Source organism: Oratosquilla oratoria, chromosome 8 (genome assembly GCF_046742065.1).
Source record: "Oratosquilla oratoria isolate Oo_2021 chromosome 8, ASM4674206v1, whole genome shotgun sequence".
NCBI lineage: Eukaryota > Metazoa > Arthropoda > Malacostraca > Stomatopoda > Squillidae > Oratosquilla > Oratosquilla oratoria.
The window spans coordinates 24,155,686-24,167,105 of NC_134784.1; the positions used below are offsets into that span (position 1 = coordinate 24,155,686).

Below are 11,420 nucleotides of genomic sequence, written 5' to 3' on the forward strand. Positions count from 1 at the left end.
CCCACCCCGCCAAAAATAGGTTAAAAAGAATAATGATAATAAAATGTTGAAGAGAAACGCCTTGCTCTATTTTAAAGTTGACAATAATAATTATCTTATGTTTGGTAGATTTTTGTAATGTGCTTGAATTACATAACTAGATTACATCATACATAAATGTATGCTATGTATGAGAAGGCTACGGGCTCTCTAATTTCTTGTTTTGATTCCCTTGGAAGCCCCCATGGCCCCCACCCATGCTGAGAACCTTCTTGACACCAGAAGAAACCAGGAGAGAAGCTCTAGATCGGTTCTGAAGTTGTTCGTGGAGTTTCCTTTGAGTTCTGTTTTTTTTTTTTTTCGAAAACGGACCTTGTATTCCTCATGACTACGGATTCCCTCCCTACAACTAACTCCATCTCGGGAGACTCTCCCCACTCCCCTGACATCGGATATGTTGTTGTCAACTCAACCTGCCGGGAAAGTAGACGACCTTGCATGTCTTCACGTCGTCGGTATACAAAGATGCCTTCAAGTCCATCTCTTAATTTGACACAAACTCAGTCCACGAGACTATAAAAATAACCGAGCAAGTGGGTGTGCCCCACATCTATCATAACTCAAACTTCCTTCCATTTCATTCTTTCCTTCCACTAAACCCCCAAATCCCCCCTCCCTCTCTCCCTCTCCCCCATCTTATCTATCCTGCCCTCTAACTAATCTTATTTGACAGATTTTATTGTGACTGACGCCAGACAAGGACTGGTTTATTAACAGAGTGGTTAACGAATGTAACAGACTTAGTAACAATTTAGTGAGCGCTGAGACAATTGGTTGTTTTAAGAGAATATGAGGTAACTTTATGGATGGGGATGGCAGTTGGTAATAGACATGGAACTGCTTAGTGGCCTTGCAGTCTCCTTAGTTCTTGTGTTCTTTTGTTATTCAGCCATAGGAGGAGGCTCCAAGGCATAAGGGATTTCTGTCTCTACCAGCAAGAACTTAATTTCCTGTTGCCAGAACAAACTTCTTCGACTTCGGAACCGGAGGCACAAACCAAACCAAATCAGTTTTATTCCATTATTACGAAAATACATGCTCATTTTTTATTTATTTCTTTATTTTTACTTTGAATGATCTATTATTTTTTATGAAATGGTTACATTAGGTTAAAATAGGTTAAAGCGATTGGACAACGTAAGTTCCATGTTAAATATCCGTGCTTGCCTGATTCTGGAATTTTACTGCCCAACCTGCTTACAATTCATCCTTGACCACTGTCGTCTCCTCCTCAGCCTCGGTCACCCCTTCCACCTTTGTCGTCCCGTCTTCCTTGTTCATTTGTTCCTCTTCCTCCATTTCGTAGTATTTCTTGAAGTGGTACTCGTGAATGTGCTCGAGCATAACCCTGGTGTCGCCCTCGACGAAGGGTTCGAGGGTGACCTGCCCTTCGCTACCCAGCACGAGCGACTCCAAGTCCTCGGCAGAAGTTGCTGGCCACAGGTCCTGCAGGGGCTCCCTGGGGAGAAGGGAGAGGAGGGAAGGTGAGGTCAGTCGGAGGAGGTGGAAAGATGGAAAGGAGGAGGGGGAGAAACGTGAAGAAGCAAAGAAGATGGAGGAGGAGGAGAAAGAAAAGGATGAATAATAAAGGAAACAAAGAAAAGGATAGAAAATGAAGATTGGATATAAAGGACAAAAGTAAATAAAATTAAAAAGAAAGAAGGGAAGAGAACGGATCATGGAGAGGTAGTAAAGACACTCAATCTTACACACCGCTCTCCCTCTCTCTCTCTTTCTCTCTCTATCTCTCTCTCTCTCTTTCTCTCTCTCTGCCATTGTTGCACCGATGACCACCATCACCACCAACACCACAACCATACCACCACCAAATTCTATTGTAGGGAAGTATCCAGCACGTAGACCCTCTACTACTCACTTGCCACTGACGAAGTTGTACAAGACGTCGACAAGTTTCGCCGAGAACTCGACCTGGGCGTCCGTCAAGGTGAGCACGTCCTTCTCAGGCAAGATCATGAAGACCTCGTCCCCGTGGCCGACCGCTGGTGGCAGCGGTGGGATGTCTGCGTCGACGTCTGCGTCGGCGTCGTCAGAGGTCGACGGCGGCGGGTGTCGCACCGAGAAGAGGTTGGCTCCACCTTCGTACTCATACCTGAAAGAGACGATGACGATGATGACGACGATGATGGACAAAACAAAGCGAGGGTTCTCATTTTGGGAAGGAGGAAGGTCGTTCGGATCAACTGTAGAATTGTCCCTTCTCCTATTGATCAACTGTAGCATTGCTCCCTCTCCTATTGATCAATTGTAGAATTGCCCCCTCTCCTATTGATCAACTGTAGAATTACCCCCTCTCCAATTGATCAACTGTAGAATTGCCCCCTCTCCTATTGATCAACTGTAGAATTGCCCCCTCTCCTATTGATCAACTGTAGAATTGCCCCTTCTCCTGTTGATCAACTGTAGAATTGCCCCCTCTCCTATTGATCAACTGTAGAATTGCCCCTCCCTTATTTATCAACTATAGAATCTCCACCCCAACTGCAATCAACTATAGACTCCCCCATTCCCCACACGCACATACTGATCAATCATAGAATCTCCATCTAAACTAACATAGGTAAGATTTGCTTAAGTTAGGTTATGTATCATGAGCCATGATCATCTGTAGAATGTCCACTCCAGCACGACATCGTATCGTGGACGGCGCACGGCGAAAAGTCGATCCGTGTGAAACAAGCCTCAGGCCACCGAGTCGCCCTATGAAACAAAGGATCAAAAGAGCGTTCACTCACTGAACGGGTTTTTCACTTACCTGTACAGGTAGACCGGCATGTGCGGGGCCAGCAGCTCAACGGTCTTGACCATACCGGACCGGTAGTGGATGTCGCCCAACATCTGGAACAGAGAGAAATGAGCAAGGCCGAGAGAAGGAGGAAAAAAAAAAAAAAAAAAAAAAAGTAATAGTACCCAATCGCCGCAGTCATCCAGGCTCTGCCTTCGACACGTCACTAGAGGAGAGTCAAAGAAAATAATGATAAATAAATAAAGAATAATAAAAAATAAAACAAATAAACAAATAAATAAAATAAAATAAACAAACAAAATACATGAATAAACAAATAAAATCAAACAAGATAGAATAAAATCAAACAAAATACTTTTAGCTTTTCTTTTCTTTTGTGTCACTGCCCAGTCTGTCATTTTTCACCCAGTAGCACCACACCCCGTCCCCCCGCCTCGGCACCGCCTCCACCAGGCCACGGTGTCAGCAGCAGGAAAATGACGAGGAGCACCTTGGCCAAGCCGGGGAGCATCCTCTCAAGGGAGCGGAAGGACCTGGTCGTCGTCGTCGTCATCAAGTCCCCGAAGTAGAAATCGACGAACTCATCCAGGTGATCGGGAACGTCCCACAAGTCTGATGGATGGAAAATAAATAAATAAATAAACAAATAAATAGATAAATAAATAAATAAATAAATAAACGAATTATAATGATTTGGTTTAACGTCACAAACTGCCCTCTATCAGGAGATCAGAACGGTACGTTTTAGAAAAGACTTAGTAGAGTGGAATTTGATAAACCATATCTTTAGTTAAACTCGCCGGCGGCAGGGTTCGAACCTTCGCAGCAAGTAACGGCGTCCTAACTCTCTTGGCCAGCGAGCATCCTAATGAAAATCATGAAATACTACTAATAATGATAGTAATAGCAATAATAATAATAATAATAATAATAATAATAATAATAATAATAATAATAATAATAATAATAATAATAATAATAATAATAATAATAATGATAATAATAATGATAATTGTTATTGTCTATTGAGTTAGCAGTGATGCAGTGATAAACTGATAACATAAATTTTTTACTAATTTTAGGACTAAATTAATTCGAGTTGACAATGTGCACTATGGGCGGAATGGCGTTGTTTTTGTAGCAGTCCTCGATGCTCTGGTGGGTACAAGTTTGCAGTTGTGCCTTGTAGCGTGGCATGGTGTTGGAGCGTCAGGTGGGAGGAACTGTGTGTATGTGTGTGTGTGTGTGTGTGCATGTGTATGTGTGTATGTATGTATGTATGTATATATGTATGTATGTATGTATATAAGTATGTATGTATGTATGTATATAAGTATGTATGTATGTATATATGTATGTATGTATGTATGTATGTGTATGAGGAAAAGGAGGAGGAAGAAGAAAACTTACGGCTCTCCTGCAGGATCATGGTGATCAGTTCGTCGAGGAAGTTCGGGTCCTCCTTGAGCTTGAAGAGGATGAAGTCGTAGAGGACTGCGATCAAAAGGGACATACGAGGTCAAACGAGGTTCGCCACACTCTGTATTGGACTGTTGTGAACAGGCGAGCCTCACCCATGGTATACCAGAACGATGCAATATATATATATATATATATATATATATATATATATATATATATATATATATATATATATATATATATATATACGTAGTATTTGTACCGGTGGTGTCATTGGTACATCATCATTATCATACTTATGTTTACAAAAATAACTATTACTACTACTACTGCTATTGTAATATAACTACTACTACTACTGCACTGACTATTGAATAAGGAAAGATATCTACGCACTTCTCTTTCTTTCTCTCCCTCTCCCCCCCACCTCTCTCTCCTCTCCTGCCATACACTTACCCATGTCCACCAGGTAGCTGCCCACGTCCCTCGTCAGCCCCATCAGGAGAGGAACCTTCCGAAGGGCCTCTCCTTCACGCAGCGCCGTCAACGGGTGCACCTGCAGGAACTCTGCCTCGGAGTCAATGCTGGCGTTGTACTGCACGCTCGGCCCCTGGCGGTGGTTGCCTACGAGCAGGTCTCGACTCTGTGGGGGGGACAAGCGGGGACGGGTTATTGGGTAACAAGGTATGTTCGAAACCTGGCCACGACACAGAGGTGAAGAAGGACATCTGATCTGAGTCATGGCTAACCAACCGCTGCTCATCTCTGACCTGAGGTGACCTCAGCTTCCTTCGGGTATCGTCATTGCAGTGGCCTACCGTGGACACAGTCTCCTGCATTCATGTATTATGAACTGCTCTGGACCACATGCAAGATTGAAGTCCGCATGGGTACCAACCCCCGCAAAATCACGAAAAAAGGCAGTCAGAATGTTTGATCGAGGCGGGTGTGAAAAGGCATGGTTCGATGTAATCGACATAATGAAATACATGTCGCCTCCGATGGCCAGCTCTGAACAGACTCTATTGGTTATCGGGTCCCCCAACCCTCTGGTGATTCTCTACATAGGGTCTAAGGCCCCCAAGGAAGCCATGGTAAGAATTTAAGGGGGTGGACATGGCCTGCTCTCCTGGCAGAATAAATATACGAGAATCATGACTGTCAACTTTGTAATAAAACAAAGGGTTTCTCTTCATCAACACTATCATTATTACAATTATTTTTTAACTTTTTTCGCTGGGTGGGATTTGGAAGAAAAATGACTGGGAACCACACGAATTTTTAGAATTCATGAAAGGGGGATGCAGGATGGAGATAAAAGGATTGAGAAGCACTGACCATGTACGACCTGCCACAGGGTCGGGTTGTCTGCAACTAAGCCGGCTCCAGCACCCAAGACAACAACCCTCTCTCTCTCTCTCTCTCTCTCTCTCTCTCTCTCTCTCTCTCTCTCTCTCTCTCTCTCTCTCTCTCTCTAAAAAAAAAAAAAAATAAAAAAATATATATATATATATAAAAATAAATAAATAAAAACAAAATAAATAAATAAATAAAATAGATAGATAAAATAAAACAAAATGAAAGAATAAAAAAAAAAAAAAAAGATGAATAGAAAAAAAGTCACGCGCACTGCCAGTACTATCAATGCGGCGGGTAAGGACACTTGTCCTACCCAAGGTCCATATCCTACCCTCCTTCCCAACCCGAGAAGTTACTTCGGGGGGTACTCTTCCGGCTTACCTCGGTGAAGAGCTGCTGAGCCTCGAGGATCTCCTCGAGGGTGAGGCTCCTGAAGCAGTGTACGAGGACCTCGGAGCTGTAAGCGGGGCACTTGACGTAGTTGGCCATGAGAAGGAGGAGGCGACGGCCGCGCGTCTGAAAGCCCCATGGCGACAGCGGGTTTCCTGACAGCGAGATCCCGCGCTCAAACAGACCTAAGGTCGAGAGGGGTCAATCGAGGTCACAAGAACAGTGGCGAGGACTGATGATGATGATGATGATAATGATACTACTAGTACTTATAATAATAACAATAATGAAAATGAATAATGATTATAATAACAATAGAAATAATAATCTATGTATATATTAAGAGCTTTTTCCCCTTTACAAAGGAGGTAGCCAAATCAAAGGCACGTACCTACTTCTCATACCACTCCCTTCCACCACCCCTTCCTCCCTCTCATCTTAGCTCCTCGTGGATGACGGGTCATCCCTGTATCCCGCCCAGTGCCCTTGGCCAGAAACAATGTAGCAAGACACAGTACATCCACATCTAGGCCACTTCATTTAATTGGCGACCCCCCTCCCCACCTCCGTCCCCTCCTACAGAAAACGAGAAGACGGGGAGAAATCCCTTAGGACTGCGTCAGAATATCACACAAAAGCACCCCCTACCCCCATCCCCCGCCCCTCCCTCCCTTGCATAACAGTATCATATATACACATGAACTCTCCACTCATCCTTATCTCCTGCCTCCTCCCTTCCTTGCTCAACAGATATTCCCCTCTTGCTCAACGCCCCCTTCACCCCATCCATCCACCTCATCCTCGGTCGTCCCCTGAAGTGTACTCCCTCCACCTCTACCTTCAACACTTTTTTTTTAATCTTTCATCACTCATTCTTTCCATGTGTCCAAACCATCCCAGTAATCTTTCATCAGCCTTGTCTGCCATCTCCTTTTCCACGGAGCGCTCTCCTCCTCACCTCCTCGCTTCTCACTCTATCCAACCTAGTGACCCCTACCATGGTTCTCAGACATTTCACCTCACATTTAATCTTTTCCTCTCTGCCTCTCATAAATTCCAATAATAGTGATAATGATAATGATAATGAAAATGATAATGATAATGATCATAATAATGATAATAATAATACATACATACATATACCAAGGCTTTTTCCCCCTTACAAGGGGGGTAGTCAAAAAGAAAAAGCATAAAATCATTCCCACCCATTCCATACCTGAATACACTCCACACCCCTCCACCCTCCCTCTTATCTTAGCACCTCCTGAATGACGGGTCATCTCTGCACCTTGTCCACTGCCCTGGGTCAGAAGCAGTGTCGTAAGACACAGCACATCCACAGCAAGGCCGCTTCATTAAATCGGCGACCCCCCTCTCCGTTCCCCCATTGCATAAAATGAGAGGACGGGGAGAAATCCCTTCGGGCTGCATCAAATTTTGCTCACACATACTACCTCACCGCCCCCATTCCCCCTCCCATTCCACCTCATGCAATCACAACATCATCCATATACAACCATTCTCCATTTACCCCTGTCTTCTGTCCTCTCCCGTCCTTCCTCAACAGACATTCCCCTCTTCCCCAAAGGCCCCTTCACCCCATCCATCCATCTCATCCTAGGACGTCCCCTCATGTTCACTCCCTCCACATCTGCCTTCCACACCTCTTTTATTAGTCTTTCTTCACTCATTCTTTCCATTTGTCCAAACCATCCTAATATTCTTTCATCAACCCTATCCCCCATCATACTTCTCAGACACCTCATCTCAAACACATTCAAACTCCTTCTCTCTTCTTCTCTTATGTTCCATGTTTCTGCCCCATACAGTGCTGTTGGCACAATCACTCCTTCATACAGTCTCCTCTTAGCATCCATTCCCAAATGTCTATTCCTCATTACACTCTTTAATCCACCAAGGCATTTACTCGCTTCTCTCAATCTACATTCTACCTCCACTTTTCACTCCACCTTTCCCTGCCACATTTGCACCCAAGTATCTAAAACTATCCACATCCTCCAGTCGCTCTCCCTTAATGCTCACTTCCAGATTACTGCCACTTTCACCCCTTATACATCTCATCACCTTACTTTTACCCACATTTATCTTTAGCTTTCTTCTATCACATAGTCTCCCAAACTCTGCCACCAACTTCCTCAATCCCTCCTCCGATCCTGCCACAAGCGCAGTGTCGTCCGCAAACAACAGCTGGCTCACCTCCCACTTTTCTCCATTTTTTTTAACCATCTCCAATCCCTTGCCCACTACCCTTGCATTTACCTCTCGCACCACCCCATCCATGTATAATAATAATAATAATAATAATAATAGTAATAATAATAATAATGATAATGATAATGATAATAATAATGATAATAATAATAATAATAATAATAATAATAATAATAATAATAATAATAATAATAATAATAATAATAATAATAATAATAATAATAATAATAATAATAATAATAATAATAATAATAATAATGATTTTAAAAACTCTAGGGCGTTCTCTGTAGATCCGAGTGGAACCCTTTCTATAGGTGTGATTTAGCGTGCGTAATGCACACCTGACACCGCCGCATAAAGGTATTCATCGTTGACTTTAGAATATGTTTATAGATAATAATCATGAAATAATGAAACGCAACACAAATGGAATAGAAATTAGATATGTACGGGGAATTTGAATAAAATTTAATTTCAACAAAACAACAGTGGAACACAAACTTAAAAGGATGAAACAGACAGGGACGAAGACTGAAGACAAAATCAAACGAAACAACAAAGAATAAAATCTTATCCAACCATTGGAAAAGAGGACATTAACGTCGAAAGCTCTGTATATTTCGATCACTAACTGTGATCCTCTTCAGCAGATTGAGTACATAGTTAGTGATCGAAATATACAGAACTTTCGACGTTAGTGTCTTCTTTTCCGACGGTGGGATAAAGTTTATTCTACTTATGTGCTACGACATTACTTTATTGTAACAAGGAATAAATTTAATTGAAAAAGGGGGAAATAAAAACTAAGATGACAGAACGAATGCAGCCTTACCTTGCGACTTGGGCGACATGAGGTGGTAAACGACAGAGGCGCCTCCGGCACAGTCACCCGCCAGAGTGACCCGACCCGGGTCACCGCCGAAGAACTTGGCGTTCTGTTGTACCCACCTGAGAGCGGCCGCCTGGTCCAGCATGCCCTGGTTCCCCCAAGCGTCCTCGCTCTCCGTGTTCAAGAAGCCTGGAGGAGGAAAGAACATGAGACTTGGCGGTTGGAAACGACCAGAACGTTAGGCCCTGTTCACACTAGCGGTTTGAACCGCGGCAATTCAGTTACAGTGTAAGTCAATGGAGGCGTTCACACACAACCGCGTAGTTCTTCCTTGGCTATGCGGTACCGCCACGGTTCAAACCGCTAGTGTGAACAGGGCCTTCATCTCAAACTGACTCCATAGATAAAGTTTTCGAAAGACGCACAGTAGAGTGCGGGGTGGTTGGAAAGACGAAGAGTATGGGATGACTTAATAGAGGTATTCAAATGGGCCAAGAGCTTTAACAAGGGTGATGCAGGCAAGGTCATCACACTAAGACAGAAGAATAGGACTCATAGTAATGGGTTTCAATTAGCAAATTTAGATTTAAGAAGGAAATTGTCTAGAACTGTTTTACTAATATAGTGGTTAATGAATGGAATAGAATTAGTAACCATGTAGAGAGCATTGAAAATATTGATTGTTTTAAGAGGACATGAGATAACTTTGACCCTCGTCGGGGGCACAGGACCTACCCAAGAGGCCAAGCCGGTACTGGGGGGTGATGAGAACCAAGTCTTTTTCCATCAGGATGGAAGGATCCAGTCCTGCGGCGCCGCCCACGACAAAGGCGCCTCCGTGCAACCACACAACCACAGGTAGGGCCTCACTCTCGCTCCCTCGCTGTAAACGCGAAAGAAGAAGGAAAAGAAAAGGGGAAAACGGGGTAGAGAGGAAACGGTCAAATCCTCCTCAACTCCTGCCCACTCTCCTCTCTCCCTCCCAGAAGAGAGAGAGGGAGAGGGAAAGAAAAGAAGAAGTCTGTCCCTACCTCCCTTTCTTCACCACTCACCCCGACTAACAACTTGAGACGAATTCATCGTGACAACTTACCTTGGGCGTGTAAACGTACAGGTTGAGGCAGTCCTCGACTCCCCCGTTGATCCCTAGTGCGGCCTGGGCACAGGGCTGACCCGGGAGAGTGGCGTCCAGAACCCCTTCAGGAAGTTCGACTGGCGACGGAGGCTGCGGACATGCGGACAGAACATAAGAACATAAAAATGGTGGTAGGTGGGGGTAGACTGCAGGAGACCATAAGGCCTACACTAGGCAGTTCCATGTCCCTTACCACCTGTCATCCCTATCCATAAAGTTATCACATCTTCTCTTAAAACTACCAATAGTTTCAGCGTTCACTTTATGGTTACTGTGTCTATTCCATTCGTTAACCACCCTATCGATAAACCAGCTCTTACCTATTTCCTTCTAACTGTGACAGGTCATCAGTAATGGATGGTCATTAATAGGTAATCAGAAACTGGTCTTCGATGTTCGTCGCTGGACCTGTGAACTCACCGAGAAACGAAGATCTCCTACAGGAGCAAGAGCGTACGGGATGGCCCGGAAGGCGAAGTACTTCCTCCCTGTCCAGCTACGCTCCGCCGTCCCAAGGACGACTCGGCCCTTCCCGAGGTCCACCTTGACCACTTCGGCCTCCACGCCTTCAGGAGGTTCCGAAGAGGAGGGAGAGGACGCCGCTGCTGTTCGGACTGCGAGGGCGAGCAGGAGCCACCACGCGAAGACGCAGGTGAAGAGGAAGAAGGGGCGACGACGATTGCTGGAGGTGGTGGTCATGGTTCTTTCGTTCGGCTGAGCACAGGGAACGATCAACCTGGAGGTTATCCAAAGATATATATAAAGGAACACATGAATAAGGACCAGGATCAGGAGTCACCAAATTACGGCCCCGGAGGTCAATTCATCCGACCCGCCGCCACATTGTACATTTCTTATTTAGAGTATTCAATGTGTAAATGAACAATATCTATGCTAACCGCGACCGTCTTCTCTCATTTATGTGGCCCTCTGTGAAAAACTCTTGGTGACTCCTGGCCTAGATGAACAAACAGATAAACAACTGAGCAGATATATAAATGATAAATAATAAATGAATGAATGAAATAAAAACATAATTAAAGATTAAATGAACAGAAAGAGAAACATGTACATCACATTGTGGTCAGGGTTGAAGTCATGCTCTCTCTGTAAAGGATAACAGGGCCTACCTGTATTGAGCCAGGATTTGTTAGAGTTACCCCTCACTTAGTGCAACATATTTATCTTTATAAATATATTATGTAGATGATATTCCTTGTCAGCAATTGTCATATGCAATGCTATTACCA

The 11,420-nt window shown here is 44.0% G+C and overlaps 1 protein-coding gene across 1 annotated transcript in view; it reads right to left on the reverse strand.

The window, feature by feature from the left end:
* Window positions 1–321: 321 nt before the first annotated feature.
* The window catches only part of LOC143027644 (cocaine esterase-like), a 16,204-nt gene continuing 5,105 nt past the window's right edge, over window positions 322–11,420 (reverse strand). Inside the window, exons 2-12 of the mRNA XM_076189040.1 lie at window positions 10,591–10,906; window positions 10,129–10,260; window positions 9,771–9,918; window positions 9,039–9,224; window positions 5,966–6,159; window positions 4,682–4,868; window positions 4,214–4,297; window positions 3,294–3,415; window positions 2,813–2,895; window positions 1,916–2,149; window positions 322–1,498 (exon numbers count right to left, since the gene is read on the reverse strand). Coding sequence (XP_076045155.1) covers window positions 1,237–1,498; window positions 1,916–2,149; window positions 2,813–2,895; window positions 3,294–3,415; window positions 4,214–4,297; window positions 4,682–4,868; window positions 5,966–6,159; window positions 9,039–9,224; window positions 9,771–9,918; window positions 10,129–10,260; window positions 10,591–10,869 — 1,911 coding nt within the window. The 5' untranslated portion in view covers window positions 10,870–10,906 and the 3' untranslated portion in view covers window positions 322–1,236. The remainder of the gene's footprint in view (window positions 1,499–1,915; window positions 2,150–2,812; window positions 2,896–3,293; window positions 3,416–4,213; window positions 4,298–4,681; window positions 4,869–5,965; window positions 6,160–9,038; window positions 9,225–9,770; window positions 9,919–10,128; window positions 10,261–10,590; window positions 10,907–11,420) is intronic.